Genomic DNA, 26,513 nt, shown 5'->3' with positions numbered 1-26,513 from the left:
AGCTTCCTTTACCTTGTTTCACAGTGGTTCCCCACGATCGCGTTACCGGCCGTGTCTCCTGTCTGCCCGACTGACAGATGCAGCGGCGGGGCCGAGATTCCCCCACTGACATCAGCCAAGACATGAGGAGGAGAGCAAGAGCCAGCTGTCAAGTTATGAGAGCAGCAGGAGTGGAGGGGGCTGGCACTGACACAGGAGCAGGCAGCGAGGGGAGGGGGGGGGACAGAGGAGCACATAGGACAGGAGGGCTGTGGATGACAGAGGCACGTAAACTGACCACGGTTTAAAAGATTAGGACATTTTGAGCAGACTTTACCGGTGCCAGAAAAGGAACACTACATACTTTTACGAAATTCATTTTATTACAAATATGTTACAAAAAATGGATTCTAAAAAATATTAGCACAGGATAAAAGCAAAAAAAATGCAGCTCTCATTGATATAAGCACATAATGTATACATCATAATGGATCCCTATTACTGCTGAATCAAAGAGGTCGGCGTTTCGCTTTATGCTTCCTCGGGACCTTATTTCCTTGACTGTAAACAGGGGGTATAGAAGAGAGAGGAGGGAAACATCATATTCCAAATCGAATAAGAAATGCAGCATAACATTTAATAATATAATCCCCATATGTAGTATGGAGATCCATGTACTAGGAATGCCACTCACAAATCATAGAGAGCCCTCATATATATAACATGCCATGTGCTATCCAGAAGCAGTTAGACCAGTGATACCATCCTTAGATTAATTAGCCAATAGACCAAAAGGCCCCATTCTAAAAGGGACAAGAGGAAAATCAGCCTCTAAAAAAATATACAGTGGGGAGAACAAATATTTGATACACAGGTCTGTCAGAGCCAGAATTCTTACTGCTTGGTAGGTGATCAAATACTTATGTCATGCAATAAAATGCAAATTAATTATTTAAAATCATACAGTGTGATTTTCTGGATTTTTGTTATAGATTGCGTCTCTCACAGTTGAAGAGTACCTATGATAAAAATTACAGACCTCTACATACTTTGTAAGTAGGAAAACCTGCAATCGGCAGTGTATCAAATACTTGTTCTCCCCACTGTATAAGCATAATATTTATTAACTTCCAACCATAGCCATACATTACTTACTGGGCATAAAACCCCCAGAGTAACTACACCGGGATATACAGTAGATCAACCGCTAGTTCACAATATCATTTAATCTGGCTACTTTATCCAATTAGCACCTAAAGAGAGTATGAAACACATGGAATGATCAGTATAGCAGATGGCAAAACTCTCCCTTGCCTAACAATAGGAGTCACTAAAATAAAATAAAAAACAGAACCAAATACCTTGATGGTATTCAGGTAAGAATCAATGATAGATTTGTTTATTGGAACTTTAGGTATCCTCCACAAAAAAGACAATGGATACAGTGAAATCTAAAAATAGAGATCATAATGTGTCATCAGATATTGCTAATCACCCACCACGTAATTGCAAATTGAAAAGCTGTTCCACTTAGGAACAACAATCAGCTGCAAACTTACCAATAAAACAGTGTTAGAAACTGACCACGGTGTCAGGGCTCAGCAGCCATGATACACCGTGGTCAGTTTACAGAGGGGAGGGTATAGCCAGGCAGGACCAGCCAGGTATTACAGGTGTTACAGGGGGCCAACTGACACAGCACCAGCACTGTGCTGTATAACATGCTTTAAAGGGACATGATCCGTTTTCTTTTTTGGAGTTAACAAACGCTTTAAGTTTTAAAGACAAGTTCTGCTTTAAAAAATAATACATGTTTTTGCTGGAAAAAAAATGTGCATTTATTTTTTTTTAGAGGAGCAAGGTAATGCAGAAGGTTAGTCAATAAAGGGTTCAATGTCAGGCTCCTGCAGACATTTCTATGACATGTTCTATTTCTTTTCCTTGTTCCATTAACTTCACTGGAGGTCTGGGATCTGGATGTGTTCTCTCACTTTGTACCTGGATCATAAGATTAGTTGAAAATAATTTATGTTTATTATTTTTAATAATATATATGTTTTTATACAAGTGTACATGTATCTTTTTCAACAATGCATTTATTTTTCGCCTGGTGTACAGCTTTAAGTAAGAGTGAAAAAATAAGTGCTTCCCCTTCCTCTTCTAGTCACAAGGTCTACACCTACAAATCACAAAACATTTTTTTTTCAGTTATTTCCATCACAGCTTCCCCTAATTACGTAGAAGCAAAGAATCACTTTCGACTGCCTATAAACTGTAAAATATAATCCAGAAAAGACTGTGAACTTTGGGTGGAGCACATGGAGTGTGTAATATCTCTAAGCTACAGGTGAGTCACAGGAGGCACACAGGAGACCTGTCACTAATGAGTGCCTATGATTTCACTCTTGTACCAACATGTGTAATAGACAGGGCAATCATTTTGTTATATGTGTCTACAGGATTTTCCATACATGGTACCTGATTGTAGCAAACATTTACAAAGCATGACAATGTTTTTGTAGCTTTAGCAATTGTGACTATGATCTGTGTAATGTAATGTGTCTAATGAACATATCAGCTTGCACGTGCTGTACCTTCTAAGGTTAGCCATACATACAGGCTGAATGAGGCTGAATCTGTCCTGCTCACCTCTGTACCCTGCTGTATTGACCTCCGGACCTCCGTCCTGACCCCGTAGCCTGCCCCACTGACCCCTGGTCCTAAGTCCTGACCCCTGTACCTTGCTATACTGACCCCCTTTCCTCCATCCTGCTCACTCCTGTACCCTGCTGTATTGACCCCTGGTCCTCCATCCTGCTGACCCCTGTACCCTTCTCTACTGACCCCGTCTTCTGTCCTGCTGACCCCTGTACCCTGCCCTACTGACCCCCTGTGTTCTGTCCTGCTGACCCCTGTACTCTGCCCTACTGACCCCTGGTCCTCTGTCCTGCTGACCCCTGTACCCTGCCCTATTGACCCCCTTTCCTCCGTCCTGCTCACCCCTGTACCCTGCCCTACTGACCCCCTTTCTTCCATCCTGCTGACAACTGTACCCTGCTCTACTGACCCTGTCTTCTGTCCTGCTATCCCCTGTACCCTGCCCTACTGACCCCCTGTGTTCTGTCCTGCTGACCACTGTACGCTACCCTACTGACCCCTTGTCTTCTGTCCTGCTGACCCCTGTACGCTACCCTACCGATCCCCTGTCTTCTGTCCTGCTGACCCCTGTACCCTGCTCTACTGACCCCTGTCTTCTGTCCTGCTGACCCTTGTACCTTGCCCTACTGACTCCCCCTGTCTTCTGCCCTACTGACTCCCTGTCTTCTGTCCTGCTCACCCCTTTATCCCGGTGTTCTGACCCCCTGTCTTCCATCCTGCTGACCCCTGTACCCACCCTGCTGATCCCCTGTCTTCTGTCCTACTGACCCCTGTACCCTGCTCTACTGACCCCCTGTCTTCTGTCCTGCTGACCCATGTACCTTGCCCTACTGACTCCCCTGTCTTACGCTCTACCGACTCCCTGTCTTCCATCTTGCTAACCCCTGTACCCCGCCCTACTGATTCCCTATCCTCTGTCCTGACCCCTATACCCTGCCCTACTGACCCCCTGTCTTCTATCCTGCTGACCCCTGTACCCTGCCCTACTGACCCCCTGTCTTCCATCCTGCTGACTCCTTTACACTGCTCTACTGACCCCCTATCCTCTGTCCTTGTGATGCCTCTTCTCTGCCCTGCTGGTCCCCGTATACTGACAGCTGTATTTATACTGAGATACTCAGATCCTTCTCCTCTGCCATCCTGTCCACCACACTCCTTAAGCCCCTCCCACCGTTAAGAGTTTGGACACGCTCATATTTTGCTACGCGCACCGCAAATTACTTCCTCCCTCAAGTGTGCGTCATTTCAAAGTTAAAAAGTTGGGAGGTGTGCAGCACTGACATTTTACTCTTATGAATGAATGAACAGTGTTTTGGGGCCAGTGTCTCCTATGACACAGCCCACAGCGCTAATTGTTCATTCATAAGAGTAAATTATCACTGTGTTATGAAGGGCTATGTTATCCATAGGCCAGGGCTGTGTATTTACAAGCAGCTGCATATAGATCACACAGTTTGCAGGCTGTGTGATTTATGGTGAATGGCAGACCTGATGTCACAATCTGGAGTCAGGCTTGAAGGCCAGTGGCTGTAGCAATGGAGAGGTTCACAGGTAGTCAGCTGGAAATGTACAAGCAGATCCCGCTAGCGGATGATGCATGCTCACCTGAGGCATGGGGGCACTAACCGGTATACACCAGAGCGCCTGATGATGGAGATGGGTTTTATTCATCTGCCTGTCCTCCATTCATAGACCACTTTTCATTTATGGAAGTCAAAATACATACAGCTTCTATGAGTGGAGGAGGGGTGAGAAGGGTGGGCATAGTCAGCACTCTTGATGAGTGCATATAAAAGGTCCCTTGTATTACCCCTGAAAGATTATTGCTGCAGGGTAGGGGGGATCAGATTACTGAAGATTTCAACTAAAACCACAACCAATAGCACAAGGGACACAGCTCATTAATAGTAAATACTGTCCCTTGTGCTGATTTGAAAAAAAAATGCTTTTACTGAACTTAGGCTTTAAAATAATTGCCAATGCAAATTTGTTTTTTGACTGGTTTAACCTCCTATAAAGTAAACATGTGTAAGAAATTTCTGCGAACTTAAGATTATGACCTGTGTTTTTCTGCATACCTTCTCAACCATTGTGCTTCCACCAGCGTCAACCTGTATGTCCACTTAGCCTTTTCCTATCACCCACCGGCCAGCATATGTGTCTCACTCTTTATTTCTGTCCTCCGATCCACCCGTATGTCATTTATTAAGTATCTGAGAATACATAAGGACTCCTTCTCCCTTAAGTGACTGTTGACATTTTGTGTTTTGTTTTCCAGTGACCGTGGTTCTTTATTTTATTAATTCTGTGTGAGTTTTTATTTTCTGTTCTTGAGTGTATCTTCTGCCTTCTGGCCCTGTTTTCTGCTTTTATCTCTGCTTTTCTGGTTTCATTTGTTCATCTTTTCTGCCACCTTCTTTGACCTTTTGGCTGGGTTATGACTTTGCCTGAATACAAAACACATTCTTTATTGATGAGTCTATACTTCCATTTGGTGTCCCGTCACCCCAACAACTGCCATGAGTGGGCAAACCTAACAGCTGTAACTTGGAAGTGTCAGGCAGTGGAAACCAAATCTCAATAATCCTAAAACTGGGATGCCATTAGTTTCCATGCCTAGGGGAAGCCCAGGCCTACCTTTGCTAAAAGAAAGGATACACATCTGTTACTCTAGATGTCCTCCAATCCCCCAGATTTTGACCAGCAGTCCTCTTTTGATTATGACACATCAACCCAGATTTCAAGCCATTTTGAAAAGACAGAACTCTACCCCGTACACACGATTGGACATTGATCGGACATTTCGACAACAAAATCCATGCATTTTTTCCAATGGATGTTGGCTTGAACTTGTCTGAGGCTCTAATTGGCTTCAAGAAAGGGTGGGCTCGGGTCACAGAGCACTGCCCCCTGAGCCCACCCAGTTGTGTGACAATAGCAAATTAATATTCGCTATTGTCTTCCTGTTTCTCCTCCTGGCCAGTCAGGAAGCAAGTCCTGAGACCCGATTAGGTCAATCGGGTCCTGGGACCCACTTCCTGTTAGGTCAGGAGGAGAAGGAATGGCTCCGACTCTTCCCTCACAAGCTAGAGGAGGAGCATCATCGGCCTCCTAAGGTAAGGCCACTCATTGCTGCCCCCCCATCTACCGTTTGGGGTGGGGGGGCACTGATCGCCACCGTCCGTCTCCCACGGGGGGTTTAACTGATTGCTGCTGTCCGTCTCCCGTGGGGGGGTGTTTACTTACAGCCCCCCCAAAAAAAATTTGGGCACCAGCCGTCACTGCAAACAACATATGCAGAATACCATCTCTGAAGGCACAACACATCGAACCTTGAAGCAGATGGGCTACAGCAGCAGAAGACCACCCCAGGTGCCACACTGCTGTCAGCTAAGAACAGAAAACTGAGGCTACAATTTGCACAGGCTCACCAGAATTGGACAAGAAAAGATTGGAAAAACGTTGCCTGGTCTGAGTCTCGATTTCAGCTGCGACATTCAGAGAGTAGGGTCAGAATTTGGCGTAAACAACACGAAAGCATGGATCCATCCTGTATCAATGGTTCAGGCTGGTGGTGGTGTAATGGTGTGGGGGATATCTTCTTGGCAGCCGACAAATCTGCAGCAACTGCTTGATGCTATCATGTTAATATGGACCAAAATCTCTGAGGAATGTTGTTAAATCTATGCTACGAAGAATTAAGGCAGAAGGGGGTCTAACCCAGTACTAGCAAGGTGTACATAATAAAGTGGCTGAGGAAGGAGTGTCCATCGTGGCCGTTCCTTCTTCGTGGACGCTCCATCGTGGCCGCTAGCACTGTCACTTTAAAAGGTACAGTGTGCTGGCAGAATGTACTTATTTTAACGCAGTGCCTGGAATGGATTTTGTGAATAGGCTGCAATCAAAGATTACTTCTCTCTGCATCTAGTATATCAGTGATATTTCCCTCTGCAACAAGATTCATTGCTTCAAGCACTACCTAAACCAATACTAAAATGTAAAATCATTTGACAGTGAATGTACAGTGCCTTGAAAAAGTATTCATACCTCTTAGAAATTTTCCATATTTTGTCATGTTACAACCAAAAACGTAAATGTATTTTATTGGGTTATCATGTGATAGACTAACACAAAGTGGCACATATAATTGTGAAGTGGAAGGAAAATAATAAATAGTTTTCACATTTTTTTACATATAAATATGTGAAAAGTGTGGCGTGCATTTGTATTCAGCCCCCTTTACTCTGATACCCCTAACTAAAATCTAGTGGAACCAATTGCCTTCAGAAGTCACCTAATTAATAAATAGAGTCCACCTGTGTGTAATTTAATCTCAGTATAAATACAGCTGTTCTGTGAAGCCCTCAGAGGTTTGTTAGAGAACCTTAGTGAACAAACAGCATCATGAAGGCCAAGGAACACACCAGACAGGTCAGAGATAAAGTTGTGGAGAAGTTTAATGCAGGGTTAGGTTATAAAAAAAATATCCCAAGCTTTGAACATCTCACGAAGCACTGTTCAATCCATCATCCGAAAATGGAAAGAGTATGGCACAACTGCAAACCTACAAACTCTACAAATCTGGCCTTTATTGAAGAGTGGCAAGAAGAAAGCCATTGTTGAAAGAAAGCCAAAAGAAGTCTTGTTTGCAGTTTGCGAGAAGCCATGTGGGGGACACAGCAAACATGTGAAGAATGTGCTCTGGTCAGATGAGACCAGAATTGAACTTTTTGGCCTAAAAGCAAAGCACTATGTGTGGCGGAAAACTAACACTGCACATCACCCTGAACACACCATCCCCACCGTGAAACATGGTGGTGGCAGCATCATGTTGTGGGGATACTTTTCTTCAGCAGGGACAGGGAAGCTTGTCAGAGTTGATGGGAAGATGGATGGAGCCAAATACAGGGCAATCTTAGAAGAAAACCTGTTATGCTGCGTACACACGATCGGGATTTTGGTCGGAAAAATATATGATGGCTTTTCAGACGGAATTCCGCTCAAGCTTGCCTTGCATACACACGGTCACACAAAAGTTCGCTGAACTTTTGACCGTCAAGAACGCGGTGACGTACAACACTATGCCGAGCTGAGAAAATGAAGTTCAATGCTTCCGAGCATGCGTCGAATTGTTTCCGAGCATGCGTAGGAATTTTGCGCATCGGAATTGCATACAGACAATCGCATTTTCGGATAGGAACTTTTTCCGACCAAAAAATTAAGAACCTGCTCTAAATCTTTTGCTGGCTGGAATTCAGCCAGCAAAAGTGCAATGGAGCATACACACGGTCGCATTTTCCGACCAAAAGCTCTCATCGGTCTTTTGCAGGCCGAATTTCCGATCGTGTGTACGCGGCATTAGAGTCTGCAAAAGACTTGAGACTGAGGGCAGAGATTCACCTTCCAGCAGGACAACGACCCTAAACATACAGCCAGAGCTACAATGGAATGGTTAGAATGGCCCAAAGTCCAGACTTACTGTAAATCCAAACGAGAATCTATGGAAAGACTTGAAAATTGATGTTCACAGACGCTCTCCATCCAATCTGACAGAGCTTGAGCTATTTTGCAAAGAAGAATGGGAAAAACTTTGCTCTCTAGATGTGCAAAGCTGGTAGAGACATCCCCAAAAAGACTTGCAGCTGTAATTCAGGCAAAAGGGGGTTCTACAAAGTATTGAATACAAATGCACGCCACACTTGTTATTTTTTTATTTGTAAAAAAATTTGAAAAACATTTATCATTTTCCTTCCACTTCACAATTATGTGCCACTTTGTGTTGGTCTATCACATAAAATCCCAATAAAATACATTTACATTTTTGGTTGTAACATGACAAAATGTGGAGAATTTCAAGGCACTGTAGGTGCATTACCATTGAACTCTATATAATGTGCATTTTGATGAAAGGGAATCTATATGCTAAATATTATTGTTCTATGTATAATGCACTGTTTATTGCAATAGTGGGCCCTTTATTTATATACAGGTTCTGAATATATTTATATATTTTTTTTCAAATAAGTAAGAGACTCCTCATTAACATTTGCTAGTTCATCTGTTTCCAAACAAGCAGAAGAAAAGGCCAGAAGGGGGTGCTCTGCTATCATATACGTACTGCGATAGGAATAATATGAATGTGGAAGTAAAGTTGCTTGCTAAAAGTAAAGTTACATTTCTAAAAAAAAAAAAAAATAAGATACAGTATACAATATATTGTAGTATGTTGTAGATATATATTATTATTGCACATTTTTCTGAGCACTGCTCACATTTTTGAAAGCATGAAGTTCAGCAGACAGCATGATGTCAATACAGAGCTAGTCAATCATTGTAGCAAAACCAAGCAAATGTTTTTCTTGTTAAAGCCTATCTTTAGGCACCAGGGAGTTTTGTAGGAAAACATACTGTAGCGCAGAGACAATTGTTTTTTTAAGTTCACATTTTTCCTAACATTTTCTGCCTACAATATATTTGTTGTGTGCGCTGCATTGTATCTAATAACCACTTGACCGTCAGAAGATTTCCCCCCGCCATCATGACCAGGCCATTTTTTGTGATACGGCACTGCGCTACTTTAACTGACAATTGCGTGGTCATGCAACGCTGTACCCATATAATATTATGTTGTTTTTTCCCCACAAATAGAGCTTTCTTTTGGTGGTATTTGATCACTGCTGCGTTTTTTTTTTTGTTTTTGTACTATAAACAACAAAAAGAAAAACAAAAAAAAAAATAGAAAATAAAATAGTTTTGAAAAATAGAAAAAAAAACTATATTTTTAAATTTCTGCTATAAAACATATCCAATAAAAAAATTGGAAAAATCTAATTTCTTCATAAATTTAGACCAATATGTATTCTGCTACATGATTTGGTTAAAAAAAATCTCAATAAGCATATATTGATTGGTTTACGCAAATGTTATAGCGTCTATAAACTATAGGATATATACTGGAATTTTTTTTTATACTAGTAATGGCAGCGATTAGCAACTTATAGCGGGACTGCAAGATTGCGGCAGATAATTGGACACTGACACTTTTCGGGAACCAGTGACACTAATACAGTGATCAGTGCTAAAAATGTACTAATGACACTGGCTGGGAATGGGTTAAACATGGATCAAAGGGTGAAAGGTGTGTTTACTATGTGCGCTGCTTTTACTAAGGGAAGAGATGGATTCTAGTCCCTGCTTTGCAGGAACACAAATCCATCCCTTCTCCCCTGTCACACACAGATCCCCGTTCTGTGATGCTTATTGACAATCGGTGGGTGTCGGAGGATGTAGAGTGCCCGGCATCCGCAGATCAGCTTCTTCTGTGAATGTTCATAGGAGAAGTGGCGCGCATGCGCCCCCTGCAGGTGGAAGTGTGGGATAACTTATAACTGCTGCCATCCTGTAGCAGTAAAATTGCTATAGGGTGGTCAGCAAGTGGTTAACAAAGTAATCAAATATATCAGCATTAACCAAAATCTTTTGTAGAACGGTCTATCACCAGAAGAAAAGAAAGCTTTTTAATTCCCCCAGGGGATCCTGTGCACATAGCCCCTGCTCCCCCGCCCTTTCCTAAGCTGCCAGACAGAGCTGCTGTGCTGTGTAGTGCTCTATCCTCATCTCTCCTGTTTAGCTTACACAGATTCTGGAGCTGCAGTCAGCTGTTCAGGGTAACCAAGAGAATGGAAACTGTCAGCTTGTGTGGGGATTGATTGCAGCTCAAGAAGAGTGTTTTAATATGCATATAAAATCTGATAACAGCACAAGCCAGGTGCTACACTAGGCTCTCTTGGACAAGTGTAGTAGCTGATGAGTGTTGTTGTCAGCTTTTTGGGAATGAAAGCACTCTTCTCAAGCTGAAATCATTCACAACAAAAGCTGACAGTTTCCACTCTATCCATGCCCCTGAATAGCAGGCTGCAGCTCCACACTCTGTGTAAACTGAAGAGGAATGATGAGAAGACATGGCACTGCAGAAAGGAGAGGAGGTGTGGCTCAATTCTGACTGTAGCCTATTACCCCATGGGAACGCCCAATATTATAATTATATTATACAGAATTTATATAGTGCCAACTCATGTGACAGAACTCATGCAGGGTAATAGGTTTTTCGGGCACCACATGCAGCACTATGCAATGACGCGTGACGTCACTCCCACGCATGCGCAGGGGAGCCAAAATTAACGGCACAGGCTAGGGAAGGAACGGCACTTAGTTTAGTTTCTTCCCCGCGCATGCGTCATTGGAATTTTTGGCGGACTACAAGTAAAATATCTCCTAAACAGCACACGTTTAGGAGATATTTCCACTACCTATAGGTAAGCCTTATTCTAGGCTTACCTATAGGTAGAAGTCCAAAAAGTGGGTTTACAACCCACTTTAATGTTGGATTCTTCACATGACCACAGTCTGCTTTCCGGCATTGATGAGTACACTCCAGCGAAAAGGTGCCCCACGTGCAGGGTGAGTAACCCTGTCCACACTGCCTGCCGTAGCCCAAGAACCCAGTGGGCTTATAGCCCACAGTCACACAGACTTTTATGACCATGGCCACTTTTCACTGCTGTGTGCAATGCATATATCATAGGCAAGTGTACCTCATTGTCACGTTCAAACGTTGAGAGACATGCTGCTGTGTCAAACATTTCACAGAACTTGCTTTCTCTGAACTACAGAGGTGCTAAGAGGATAAATGTCATTTTGGAATCACTTCTAGCAGGCAGCAAAGTATAATGGGTTATGTTGTCCTTAGAAATGGAAAGTAACCTAAAGATATGAGCAGAGGATGCAAGATTGTTCCCTGTAGCCTCTTCTCCCCTATGTTCTGGCAGTTGCAGGTCCTTTGATGTCATCAAGTCCAATGCAGAATTTGTAGCCCTGCACTAGAGGGCACTAGAGGACACTAAGGAACAGTACACTGCTGGAGCATAGAGGAGTGCTGGCTGCTGCTTTTCCATTCGAGCTAAACAAGCATTCAAGCCTTGCAATACGGGGGCAGCCCCACTGCATGGGAGTATTTTTACTTACCCTGGAAGCCCAGCCTGGGTCACATCCATGGCTCACTCCATTGTTAAATGTAGAGGTGACCATAATCACCAGGGGACAGGAAGTGTATTGAAAAGAAGGGTAAGGGGAGACACGAATGTAACCTCTAAATACATTCATGAAGTGAATAAGGTTCAGGAGGGCAGTATTTGAGTAGTTGATGCTTGAAACAGACTTTTAGCAAAGATAATGAGTCAGTCAACATATAATATTAAGTCAGTACATGCCCTGATTACATTTCATAATGTTAAGTATAGGCTATTTTTAAGTCTGGTGTATGTTTTATTCATTGTTACATAACAAGTTTAGTCATCTGTACAAAACTATACTCGTTGGTATGTGTACTATGTGCTAGAATGGTAGCTTGCAAAAAGTCTTGCTTATTTATATTTTACCTATATTTGCAGCACATATATCTGAGAAAATTGTATTCCTTGAATTTTGATTTGTATAGGTATGCTTATCACCAGGTTCCCTTCCACCACCCTCCATAACTAGTTTGTCTAGGGGTCCTTTCTCTGCATTCAGTGGGTGAATTTACTAAGGTTGGAGCAGAGAGACTCCAGAGCAGCTGCGCAGCCACCAGTCAGCTTCTAGCTTTTATTTTCCAAGCTTAAAGCGATTGTAAAGGATAAAAAAAAATCATCTCTATACCTAATGAATTAATGAATTGCACAGAGCGGCCCCAATCCTCCTATTCCTGGGTCTACCGCCAGTGCTCCTGGCTCCTCCTCATTGTCCAGTGCCACCACGGGAAGCCACTGGGTCCATTAACATAGACAATGGCACTCGTCAATGGCTTCCAGTGCCCCAGCACAGCTAGTGAGACACGGAAGTGGGGGTAGAGAAGAACTGCAGACGTGCACAGTGCTGGATCAAATGAGGGCTCAGGTAAGTTTAAGGGGGGGTGAGGGGCCAAATTCAATGCCTAAACATTTTTTACCTTAAAGCGGGATTCCGGCCGTACAAAAAAAAAAAATTAAAAGTCAGCAGCTACAAACACTGTAGCTGCTGACTTTAAATAACTACTTACCTGTCCTGGGTGCCCGCGATGTCGGCCGCCCGAGGCTGACCCGTCCCTCGGCTCTTGGGTCCCGGCACCGCCATCCTAGGTAAGGGAAACAGGCAGTGGAGCCTTGCGGCTTCACTGCCAGTTTCCTACTGCGCACGCGCGAGTGGCGCGGCGCTCTGTGAATGGCCCCGTGGTGTTCTGGGAACAAACACAGTTCCCAGAAGGCAATGGGGCCACTCACCGAGGAGCAGAACACGCCGCGGAAAAGGAAGAGGCAGATTAGGAAGACCGCCTAGCAACAAGGGTTTAGGTAAGTTTAAAAATTTTTATTTACCTCACAAACATGTGAGGTATTGTCGCAATCGTTAGAGCGAGAGCAATAATTTTAACCCTAGACCTCCTCTGTAACTCAAAACTGGTAACTTGTAGACATTTTTAAATATCTTCTATGAAGATTTTTTTAGCCCATTCCAGGAGTGGGCTCAATTTTCACGCGTGACATGTTGGGTATCAATTTACTTGGCGTAACATTATCTTTCACAATATAAATAAAAATTGGGCTAACTTTACTGTTGTTTTTTTTTTTTTTATTTAAAAAAGTGTATTTTTTCCAAAAAAAGTGTGCTTGTAAGACCGTTGCACAAATACGGTGTGACATAAAGTATTGCAACGACCGCCATTTTATTCTCTAAGGTGTCTGAAAAATATATATAATGTTTGGGGTTTCTAAGTAATTTTCTAACAAAAAAAAAAATGATTTTAACTTGTAAACACTGAGTCTGAAAAATAGGCCCGGTCCTTAAAGAGAAGTTCCACCCAAAAGTGGAACTTCCACTTTAAGTACTCCTAGCCTCCTGACATGCCACAATTGGCATGTCATTTTTTATGGGGGGGGGGGGGGGGTGGCTGGGTACCTGGTTTGGAGTGGGTCTTCCTCCTTCCGACTTCTGACCGCCTAGGCGATTCCTAGGCGGCCTCTCCCTCCCGGCAATATTCTGCAACATGTGACAGATCCCAGAACATTGCCTGGCCATTGACAGAGCGCAGCGAGGCTCGTGCATGCGCATTGCGTGCCTGGCTGTGAAGCCGTAAACTGTCACAGCTGGGCGCCCACACTCACAATGTCGGCGCCGCCAAGAGGAGGGGGAGAGAACGGTTCGCTGGACTGTGGGACAGATGAGTGGCTGTTTATTAAAAGTCAGCAGCTATACTTTTTGTAGCTGCTGACTTTTAATAAACTCAAAAACCAGTGGAACTCCGCTTTAAGTAGTTAAAGCTTATTATGCAGCACAGCGCTTGTGCTGTGTAATTTGGCCCCCTGTATCACCTGAATTACCTGACTGATCCTGCCTGGTTCTGCCCTCCCCCCTGTAAACTGACCGTGGTTCATCATGGCTGCTGAGCCATGTCACCGTGGTCAGTTTACGTGGCTCCGTCATCCCCAGCTATCTGCAGCTCTCCTGTCTCTCCCTCTCCCCTCCCCTCCCTGCCTCTCAGCTGGTACCAGCGCTGCTCTGCTCCCCTCCCCGCTGCTCTAAAACTATGCTACGTTTATACCATCCCCATTCTTAGATAATAACATGCGTCCTAGTGTCTGTGCTTTATTAAAAAAAAGCAGATATCTACCTGTTTTCACAGAGCCACCTGGCGCTCACATGACTCCTCGGCTCTCTCTTTCTCTTCCCCCTCCTCCCTGGGTAATGTAAGCGGGAATTCTCGGCCCCACTTGCTGGAGCTGTCAGATGGCTGGAGGAGAGACCTGAGGAGTCACGTGAGCGCCGGGAGGCTCTGTGAAAACAGGTAGAAATGCGCTTTATAAAAAAAAAAGCAGAAGCACTAAGACACAGGTTCTTATCTAATAATGGGGATGGTATAAACGTAACATAGTGGCTTAACAACCACTTTAACCTTACTACGACAATAGAACAAAACATTCAACAATCTAAATTTGCCATAAAGATGAGCGTTTGCCTGTTAAAAATAGAAAAAATGTTGCTGAGGTGATTTGGGCATATTACACATATGCTACCTGAGTGACTCCCACAGGAGTACTTCTAAGTACATCTGTCTGCATGAAAGTCCCAGGGGTCAACCCAGAAGACAATGAGCAAGGATAATATTACACAGCTGGCGTAAAGACTCCATGGATCCCTCAGAGTTACGTATTTCATTAAATGCAATTTCTTTACAGTTTATAAATAGCCTAACCATGTCAGCCTTTTCAACTAAGATTTTAATTATTATTTCTGATTAAGCAGCTATCTGATAATCATGTCTACACTGGGTATAATAAATATGAACACTGCCCACGTGCATATTATGGTAACAGTCAAGTGTGTGCTAAGTTTACAGCTGCAAATATTAAAGATTTAGACAGAAGAATGTGATTGAAGGCCTAAATCTTTTATTTGCAATTGAAGGTTTCACTCTAGGAGAACCTAGATTAATATATAAGAATATTAAACGCATATGTAAGTGTTTACATATAAGCGTATACCTGGCACCACAGCATATACCTCGCGTATACCTCGCACCACACATGTGAGGTATTGTCGTGAACGTCAGAGCGAGAGCAGTAATTATAGCACTAGACCTCCTGTGCCACTCTAAACTGGTAACCTGTAAAGGTGCTTAAAGCGTCTCCTATGGAGACGCTTTAAGCACCATAGTTTGCCACCATTCCACGGGCAGACGCAATTTTAAAGCATGACATGTTAGGTATCTATTTACTAGGCGTGACATCATCTTTCACATTATACAAAAAAATTGGGCTAACTTTAGTGTTTTGTGTTTTTTTTAGCTCATGAAAGTGTTGCGTTTGAAAAACTGCTGTGCAAATACCGTGTAACATAAAAAATTGTAACACCCGTCATTTTATTCTATAGGGTCTCTGCTAAAAAACAAAATATAATGTTTAGGTGTTCTAAGCAGGGTGGATTTGATTTAAATTAAGTCGATTTAAATCACGATTTAAATCACTAGTAAAAAGGCTTGATTTAAAGTGGAGTTCCACACGAAAATGGAACTTCCACTTTTTGGATCCCCCCCCTCCGGTGTCACATTTGGCACCTTTCAGGGGGGGAGGAGGGAGCAGATACCTGTCTAATACAGGTATTTGCTCCCACTTCCTGGCATAGATCACCGCGGCGCTTGCGGTGACCTATGCCACTTCCGGCGCCTACCCCGTACTCCCCCGCTGTATTCTGGGAGACACACAGGCCCCAGAACACAGCAGGGACCTGAGAGGACGTGCAGTGCGACTCGCGCATGCGCAGTAGGAAACCAGGAAGTGAAGCCGCACGGCTTCGCTTCCTTATTCCCTTACTGAGGATGGCGGCGGCAGCAGCCAAGAGTCGAAGGATGGATCGGCTTCGGCTGCCGACATCGCGGGCTCCCTAGACAGGTAAGTGTCCATATATTAAAAGTCAGCAGCTGCAGTATTTGTAGCTGCTGGCTTTTAATATTTTTTTTTCAGCGGACCTCCGCTTTAAATCAACTCGGTTTAAATCATTATTTTTAACCACTTGCCGACCACAGCATTGGGAAGCCCCCGAAGAAGTCACGTGACAGTGACGACATGCGTTGGACATACGGACACCGGAAGTAACATCCTGGCCGCGAGCTCGCTGCTTGTTTGATACACTGTAATATTTTTATACACAAATGTGAGTACCTGACCTTTTAAATCTCTATGTAATAAACGATGAATATTTAAAAACATACTACACTATAGAGGCTCCTTGTTTCCTCTCTATACCACCCGGATTGATGCATTTGAGCGGTGTTTTGCTATTTACCTAGCCCTGGAGAAAGGCATCTAGAGGAATCACCTTCTAGGCTCTGCATACACTGGAACTCCCCAGGAGGAACGGATAGGAGACTCCCCTTCTTCCCTTTGAGTGACTACCAACCCCCTCTGTTTTCATTGAATGCTGCTTACCTTACAGCAGTAAGATAAGAAGTTAGCACACCTACGGGTGTCATTTGCACCAAAGATTCACAGCACCAAAATCACAGTACCACTTGTTGTCAGCTAGCACCTTTGCATACGCTTTGCACCTTCCCATGGCTGAAAGATAAACATCACTTAAAGATTGTGTTTCATCTGCACCATTTGCACTTTTATATTTATGGACTTTGTTGAATATTATTATTTTATATATTTTTAATCTTTATTTTATTCTTTCTTATGTATTTTGGACGATTGAGTATTTACATACAATAGCCTCTTTATTTGCATCCATTGCACATTTATTGCACTTTACTGATTATTATCGTATTTGCGCATTTATGCATTTGATAATCTACATATATCAGTATGTGCATTACTTGAGTTGATATATATTGTCACTGTATTCTAGCACTATATTTTTATTGGAGGGCAACACCATCTATTGATTTTTAAAAAATACACATGTAATATACATTAGGAGGGGCTTCCCTGGGAAAAATCATTGAATGAAAAGGATCTGGGCGTGCTTGTAGTAATTAGCAACAGAATGCAATACTAAGCCTCAGCTAACAATGCTAGCAAAAAAAATCCATGCATTAAAAAGTGCATACATTGAAGAGATAAATCAATAATACTACCCCTCTGGTTTGACCTCTTCTTTAATATGCAGTTCAATTTAGGTCACCAGTCCTCAGGAAAGACATTGTTGAATTGAAGAATTCAGAGAAGAGCAACAAAATGTATTTATAGTTTGATTACATAGATTACAGTTTTCACTCTAGAGAAGAGGCGCTTAAGCCGATGTAGCACCCTTTAGTGCTAAAAGTGTAGATTTCTTTTTTGTGTAAGTGTAGGTAATTTTTTGCAGGCTTGGCTGGCAGCTGTCTGTCTGTGGTTTTCCTGGGTTGGGCATGAGAGACTCGGCTGCCTCACCCTCTTTATTGGCTGAGACAGCAGCGAAGTTCCATTGGCTCACGCTGCTGTCAAAGTCAGTGAGCCAATGAGGAGACAGGGCCGGGTCGCGGCTCCATGTCTGAATGGACACAGGGAGCTGTGGCTAGGCTTGGGTGCTCCTATAGCAAGCTGCTTTCTGTGGGGGCACTCACCAAGAGGGAGAGGCCAGGAGTGTCGAAGAGGGACTCAAGAAGAAGAGGATTGGGGCTGCTCTGTGCAAAACCACAGCACATTGCAGGGAAGTATGACATGTTTGTTATTAAAAAAAAAAAATAGACTTTAGTATTACTTTAAGCTTGCAGGAGCTTCTGTTGGGTGCAAACATGCATAGAGCGGTGTATTAAAGTGAATAGGATGCCCAATGAGTTGCATGCGAAAATGCGTGTAAATCACACTTTAAAATTTGCAAGCAGGAACGCTAGTCCTGCTAATGCGAGATCTGAACAAGGCCTAAATGATTGACAGACAAGGAGCATAAGCTAAAAGCCTACCACAGTGAGTGTGCATTTGTAATTTACTCCGATTGTACATACAATGCTTTGAAAAAGTATTCATACCCCTTGAAATTTTCCACATTTTTCATGTTACAACCAAAAACATAAATGTATTTTATTGGGATTTTATGTGATAGACCAACACAAAGTGGCAAATAATTGTGAAGTGGAAAGAGAATGATAAAAGTTTTTCAAAATTGTTTACAAATAAATATGTGAAAAGTGTGGCATGCATTTGTATTCAGCTACTCCTGGGTCAATACTTTATAGAACCACCTTTCACTGCAATTACAGCTTTTTGGGTCTGTCTCTACCAGCTTTGCCCATCTAGAGAGTGACATTTTTGCCTATTCTTCTTTGCAAAATAGATCAAGCTCTGTCAGATTGGATGGAGAATGTCTGTGAACAGCAATTTTCAAGTCTTGCCACAGATTCCCAATTGGACTTAGGTTTTGACTTTGATTGGACCATTCTAACATATGAATAGGCTTTGATCTAAACCATTCCATTGTTGCTCTGGCTGTATGTTTAGGGTCGTTGTCCTGCTGAAAGGTGAACCTCCAGACTCTAATGGGGCGTACACACGGTCGGACTTTTCGTCTACAAAAGTCCAACGGACGCCGACGGACTAAAGCTGGCTGGTAATCCGATCATGTGTGGGCTTCTCCGGACTTTCAGCAGACTTTTTCAGCCTCAAATCCGACGGACTTTAGATTTGAAACATGCTTCAAATCTTTACATCGTAACTACGACGGACCCCGAAATCCGCTCGTCTGTGTGCTAGTGCGACGGACAAAAACCCACGCTAGGGCAGCTATTGGCTACTGGCTATCAACTTCCTTATTTTAGTCCTGTGTACGTCATCACGGACTTTTGTGTGGTCGTGTGTAGGCAAGTCCGTTCGTTAGAAAGTCTGCTGCAAGTCCGCCGAAAGTCCGCCGGAAGTCTGTCGGACAGGCTGTCGGACTTTTGTAGACGAAAAGTCCGACCGTGTGTACGCCCCATAATGCCGCGTACACACGAGCGGACTTTCCGGCTTACTTGGTCCGGCGTACCGGAGTCCGGCGGACGATTCGATTGTGTGTGGGCTCCAGCGGACTTTTTTTTCTCAAGAGTTTGACGGACTTAGATGTGAAACATGTTTCAAATCTTTCCAACGGATTCGAGTCTGGTCGAAAAGTCCCCTTGTCTGTATGCTAGTCCGACGGACAAAAACCGACGCTAGGGCAGCTATTGGCTACTGGCTATGAACTTTCTTGTTTTAGTCCGGTCGTACGTCATCACGTACGAATCCGTCGGACTTTGGTTGATCGCGTGTAGGCAAGTCCGTTCAGTCGGAGAGTCCGTCATAAAGTCCGTCGAAAAGTCCGCCGGGCAAAGTATGCCGTAAAGTCCGGTCGTGTGTACGCGGCATAACAGGTTTTCTTCTAAGATTGCCCTGTTTTTTGCTCCATCCATCTTCCCATGAACTCTGACCAGCTTCCCTGTCCCTGCTGAAGAAAAGTATCCCCACAACATGATGCTGCCACCACCAAGTTTCACGGTGGGGATGGTGTGTTCAGGGTGATGTGCAGTGTTAGTTTTCCGCCACACATAGTGCTTTGCTTTTAGGCCAAAAAGTTCAATTTTGGTCTCATCTGACCAGAGCACCTTCTTCCACATGTTTGCTGTGTCCCCCACATGGCTTCTCGCAAACTGCAAACAAGACTTCTTATGTCTTTCTTTCAACAATGGCTTTCTTCTTTCCACTCTTCCATAAAGGCCAGATTTGTGGAGTGCATGACTGATAGTTGTCCGGTGGACAGATTCTCCCACCTGAGCTGTGGATCTCTGCAGCTCCTCCAGAGTTACCATGGGCCTCTTGGCTGCTTCTCTGATTAATGCTCTCCTTGCCCGGCCTGTCAGTTTAGGTGGACGGCCATGTCTTGGTAGGTTTGCAGTTGTGCCATACTCTTTCCATTTTCAGATGATGGATTGAACAGTGCTCTGTGAGATGTTCAAAGATTGGAATATTTTTTATAACCTAACCGTGCTTTAAAATTCTCCACAACTTTATCCCTGACCTGTCTGGTGTGTTCCTTGGCCTTTATGATGCTGTTTGTTCATTAAAATTCTCCAACAAACCACTGAGGGCTTCACAGAACAGCTGTATTTATACTGAGATTAAATTACAGGCAGTTGGTTCCACTAGATTTTAGTTAGGGGTATCAGAGTAAAGGGAACTGAATACAAATGCATGCCACGCTTTTCAGATATTTGTAAAAAAATTTGAAAACCATTTATCATTTTCCTTCACTGCCAGTTTGTGTTGGTCTATCACATAAAATCACAATAAAATACATTTATGTCTTTGGTTGTAACATGACAAAATGTGGAAAATTTCAAGGGGCAAGAATACTTGTTCAAGGCACTGTACCTACATCACAGGCATTTGAGTGGTATGGAGGAACTAAAATACCTAGTATTACTTTCAGTGTTGTAGTAAAAATGGATGATCCGAAACAGAAAAACAAAATTTTGTCTGAATAGAGTAAGCCTCCCAAGGTTTTTGTTTTTGTTATCTTTGCTCCTAAGCTTCCCAGTAGGGACACAGATAGCTCTAACAGAGAGCAGATAGTTTTAGTTTTAGATATACTTTTACAAATCAGAAATAGTTAAATGTTTCAGAACTGATCAAATTATATATATAATTTCAGCGTGAGAATCCCAGACTTCAACTGCATAAAGCTCTATAAAATAATTTTTGGTGAATACTTGTCACGCTAAATCCTACTTTAAAGTCAGTACAGAAAATGTTTCCTAATAAAAACTGCATAATCCTTTTATTACCTAGTTTTATATATCTGAATTATAGCCTTTAAAGAGAGAACACTGTGGATTTACAAAGTTCTAATGACACTAACTATTTTAAAGTATTTTACTAGATGTTGCTTATAACCTGCATTAACCCTTTTGTGGCCACGGGTCATCGATGCTTAGATACAAGCCAAATTTAGCAGCATCAACATGCATCAGTTAACATAACAATAACTCATTTGCACACCTAAATGAATTGATTACATATTTTTAGGGACATATACTTTTTTTTATTCGGTATAGTGTGCGGAAGAGCCCTGCACTACAGTCTGCATCCTAAAAAAAAAGAAAACCTAAGCAAACTTGTGCTATGTGCTGGTTATCGGCAAAATGTGAACCCAGGGTTGGAAGCTTCATTGCATCCAGGACTCTACAAAGCCTCCCAGCTGCAAGACCCATTCCAAATGTAAGCAGGTTCAGGTGGGGACACAGGAGAAGTGTGCATTTATGCTTCCCAGAGGCAGACAGAGGTATTTGCCTAAAAATATTAGACAGAGGTATTTTGCCTAAAAACAGTGTATGGTGTAAATGAGGCACTATACATTATGAGCAACACTTCTCCCTAACAGACATTTAGCTTGACTCTTAGGTTCTGTTACTTGACTCATTCTTCCCTCTGACAGAACACTTAGGATAGCATGTCTTTGATACACTTAAACCTATTGTGTAACATTTCTGAGCTGGTCCCGCGTAGCTTGCACCAGTCTTCACCAGCCCAGCACCGGTCTCCTCTCCCGGTGACACTATTATCTGTATTAGTCTCTTTGCTTCTTCTCTTCACACCGATATATCCTCCATTCAGACATGACATAGTAACATACAGATAAACAGCGGGAAGCTCAACACCATACTCCACCTATGCTTTATTCCCCAAGGCTTCACCTAGTCTTCCGTGACTTCTCAGGCCGGGCCCCTAGGAGGCGCCATACTGCAATCAAACCCAATCTGGGGTACCGATCGCTTGGGAAGGAACCCAAGCACACAGACTCCTTCACTACCAGGGACCTCCATCACCTACACCAAGTCACCTGAGCTTCATGGCTGGCTGTTATCTATAATTGGACACTTAGGCAGGTCATAGATGATGCAATTTTTTTCCTTGCTAATACAGGCTGCAGGAAATAAAATTACTTGATTCCCCCATCAACACTGACTGCGGAGCCATTGTGTTCTCATGGTGGAGGTAGGGGGGAGCAGATTTCATTCCTGTCATTAGGACACAGTGATTATTGCTAGCGGCTATAGCCACTGACAATAATCAGATGTAAAATTTTGGCATGCTGGTCGTACCCAAGTTGATTGATGGATCTAATTAGGTACAATCAGCCTGCCCATAGATGGTTCGAATCTTGGCCGGTCCCTTCTGAACTGACCGAGATTCAAACTATCTATAGCTGGCTTTATACTGTAGTCACTACTCACTAGCAATGGCGACACAACCTTCCAAGGTTTAATTTAGCCGTTCTCAGGACACCTGTACTGTATCTTTTCCCTACAATGCCTTTCCTATTAGTATGACCACTTTATATGATATGTCTTAATATGTTCCTGAATAAATGAGAAGGGGAAGCACTCCTGATGCTACATCCGCAAATTCAGGAAAATAGGAAAGGGTACTAATTAAGTAACCAAAATGGGACTTTTATAGCATGGAAAAAATGGAGAGGCAACAGGAAAAATAATAGTCATAATATTTATTGAAAAAAGTTCATATTATATCACAATATTAAAAAAAAGTTAAAAACATGAAAAAAATGATTTTGTGCAGTGAGCCCTTGTGCGTCTACACGTTTCCCCGTAAGGCTTCTTCAGGACACGATCGAGGTCTGTAGACCCCTACATAACACTGGTTAGCCTTCCGTACATCCTGCTGTCCTCTCTTCCCTTTCCCTTCATTGTTGCTTACCCTGTGTTTTCCTATAAGCTGTCTGCATATTTGATAATGATATATTCTTCTCCGCTTCATTTACAGTCGCTATTTAATTAAGCAATCAGTAAGGGATCCCATTAATGGATCAGCGACATATCACACGATGTCTAGTAATGTGTTCTTACTACGTATTTTTTGTTTTTTATCTGGCATTTTTTCATGCTAACTACTCTAGTTTTACCTCCAAACAATGGAATAAAAACTTATGATTATATCTGTAACTAATTCACAAATGTTCATATGTATTATTGTTTTGTCTAGCCTATGCTTTCTGTTCACGGATCCACTAGCAACAATATCTGGTGCCCATATAGAAGATATTTTTCCTTCTGCCTCCTCATGTTGCTTTATATAGGCATTACTACTAACAGCACCTTTTTCCTATGCTTACATATCGTATCTGTATCTTAGTAAGTTCCCTTCCCTTTATTGCTTATATACCAGCGTGATCTGAGCGAAGCTCCGCTCGTCACGCCTCCTACAACTCCCATAATCCAGTTCCTTTGCTTTTTTCATTGTGCGCATGTGCAAATCGAGCGGAGTTTTTGTCCGCTAAGATGCCTACAACCCCCATAATCCTTTCTATTAGTGACGTCCTGACGCAAGTGCGCCATTCGACGCTACCTCGTTGGTTTATGGGGACATGGCTGGGCAATATAAATAGTCTGTGCTGATGCAGGGACGCTGTGTACAGCACCCGGCTGTCTCCCAGGGGCACATTTATCCCGTCCAACTTTCATGTAAGTACTTGAGCCTTCATCTGTGCAGCCATGGCTCTGGCCACCTACCGATCAATATGTGTAATGTTGTCTTTTTTTTTATATATTTCCTGTCGGTAGGCAGCATACGCTAGTTCGGGCTGTATTACATGCCACTAGCTTTGCTTAACTCTATCAAGGTTTGCCTCTTTCCCTTTTGGATCCTAGTTGCTGCAGTGTCTTTGTTCCGGTGGTCACTTTCACCTTTGAACACAAGCTGCACTTTTGCCCCTGCTGTATCATTGTTTAAAGGCTACATACTAGTAGGTAGTTTTTTGCCCCTTACATTATTTAAATTATTCATTGTCTCATATATTACTCATTGGAATTAATTGCATTCACCCTTTTATAGTTTGCCATAAACATCTTATGTTTCTTGGAAACCTCCTAGCTACTACAAACTTGTACAGGAGGCCTAGTCCTTTTAAGGTATCTTCCTTTTTTGGGGGTCTCTGTTTCTTCTGGTTTCTCGTGGATAGTCTAGCATATGCTTTTTAATTTAATATGGTCCAATACGTGTATGTAAGTAATTTTTTTTTATTGTGATTTTAATTGAAATATATCTCATTTCAGATAGTAAGATTTTCTTGTATATGTTACGTCTTTGAACCTTGATCGTGTCCTGAAGAAACCTCACGGCGAAACGCGTAGACGCACAAGGGCTCACTGTACAAAATAATTTTTTCATGTTTTTAACTTTTTTTTGAACATTGTGATATATTATGAACTTTTTTCAATAAATATTATGATTATTATTTTTCCTGTTGCCGCTCCATTGTTTCCACGCCTTAAAAGTCCCATTTTGGTTACTTAATTAGTACCCTTTCCCATGTTCTTGAATAAAATTCAGACTAGGCAGAAATCATTAGCAACGGAACTCACTGTACTGAAGCCATTTCTTCAATTACAGCTTCACATTCTATTACAGTTCCCATAGACATCATTTGGTATTCACCTCTCAAGCCCTGGTGCCTCTGCCCAATAATAGATAATACCTTGTTAGCAATTAGTAAGTCTAGTCTATCTGGGCACAAAGTCCACCTTCGGGACCCCCAACAGGGCTCCCGCCATGGCAGCTCCTGCCTACACAGAATTTGCAAAGGCAGCCCATTTGTTTGTCTTTGGACAGGTGTATTTTATTGTGATTTTTGGTAAAAGTGCCAAAAATGGAATTGCCAGAGATAGTGCTTTCATAACGTGGTATATACTATTGCACTTTTACCATCTCCACGCCTAATTAAATTAAAATCTAAGTAATTAAACTTCTTTCTATTTATTTTAGAACACACTAAAAGGGGATAATGATTTAACATAATGGGAAACATTAATCAACAAAGGAAACCTCCATTAGATGCTGGCAGAGCAAATCAAATTCAGATCAGTAAGGAAGACCCTGCATGCTGCTCAAACGACAACACGATGACACCACAAATGGACTCTTTACTCAATGAAGATAACAAAGAAATGTTTTATAAATTTGTAATTCTTCATGCTGAAACAGATATCACTGAGGCCATGAGAATGAAGGATTTGTTGCAAGATACTTTCCACGTCAAGCCAGGGCTTATATTTGCAGAAATGCCTGCAGGACAGCATATATTTAAAACCCTGGACAATGCAATAAATGGATCAGCCTGGACTATTATATTACTCACTGAGAACTTCCTCAAAGAAACTTGGTGTGAGTTCCAGACCCATGCCACGTTAATCAATTCCATTAATATGTATCATAAATATAACACCGTGATCCCAGTGAGACCGAAAGACAATTACCTGCCAAGAGACAAGACACCCTTTCCAATAAATCTTTTTAACGCCTTGGAAGAAAAGAGTCCAGAGTTCAATCGGCTAGTGGAAAGAACCTTCCAAGAGTCCATATATCAGAAGCATTATGCAACATGGAAGGCTGAGAAGGAGAGCATGGAACAAAGAGAAATATAACATTATTAAAAACATATATATATATATATATATATATATATATATATATATATATATATAGTATATATGAGATAACCAGGAAGACACTAATAGATGGAGGTTTTTGCAAACCCATATTGTATAAAGGCTGCCAACAGGGAAATGTTGAGGTTATAAAGGCTGCTGTTATATAAACAAAGTGTATAATGTCATCTTTCTTGGACTGAATCGCTTGAAATACCTCTTGACAAGGTCAGTTCTTCAGTTTTAGAATCCTGCAAGACCACATGGTAGCATTAACAGTAAACATAGAACACGGTTTTCTTTCCACTATTTCTGGAAGTGCACAAGTGCACAATGTTCTAATGCTATCACATGAATCAGTTTGTTCTATGCAATTCAGGGGAACCTTTTTAAAAGTCAGAACCAAAGAAAAAGTGTAGCAGTGCCAAGTATTTCGCTATGTGTGTGTCTCACAACTCCATTTGATTCAATTGCATATATCTGATATAAGTACAAAAGGTGATAAATATAAATGTTCAACAATGGATAAATAAAGAAAGAAAGAAATAAAACTCATTCATAATGTGAAAATGCATGCAATCAAAAGTCCCAACACTTCTATCTTCCACGTGCTTGTGTTTTCACTATATAATCAAAATCCCTCTTATTGGTGATATTACAATATAATTATGAGATCCAGCATTTATATCGTGCTCCTCCCCCTTCCACACTGCTTACACAGAGGATAAGACCCTCTTTGCAGTAAGGTCTATTTGCCCCTTGCCCTTTAAGTTGGTAGTTCTGTCTCCTCTTTGATAAACTTCACTAATTTCTCCGCATACACCAGACCTCCAACTCTTCTATGCACCACTCAAGCAGTATTTGCTCAAGGATTCAAAAATAACTCTCATTGCAAAATACCGTTGAGCTCATAAGTTTCCATACCCTGGCAGAA

At 42.3% G+C, this 26,513-nt stretch overlaps 1 protein-coding gene across 1 annotated transcript; it reads left to right on the top strand.

The window, feature by feature from the left end:
• Positions 1-2,143: 2,143 nt before the first annotated feature.
• TICAM2 (TIR domain containing adaptor molecule 2) lies at positions 2,144-26,133 on the top strand. The gene is made up of 2 exons (XM_073624645.1): positions 2,144-2,326; positions 24,918-26,133. The coding sequence occupies exon 2, from the start codon at positions 24,950-24,952 to the stop codon at positions 25,574-25,576; it is 627 nt and encodes a 208-aa protein (XP_073480746.1). The 5' UTR covers positions 2,144-2,326; positions 24,918-24,949; the 3' UTR covers positions 25,577-26,133.
• Positions 26,134-26,513: the final 380 nt, after the last annotated feature.

Source organism: Aquarana catesbeiana, linkage group LG01, assembly GCF_042186555.1.
Source record: "Aquarana catesbeiana isolate 2022-GZ linkage group LG01, ASM4218655v1, whole genome shotgun sequence".
Classification (NCBI taxonomy): Eukaryota; Metazoa; Chordata; class Amphibia; order Anura; family Ranidae; genus Aquarana; species Aquarana catesbeiana.
This window is presented reverse-complemented; position numbering and strand designations above follow the sequence as displayed.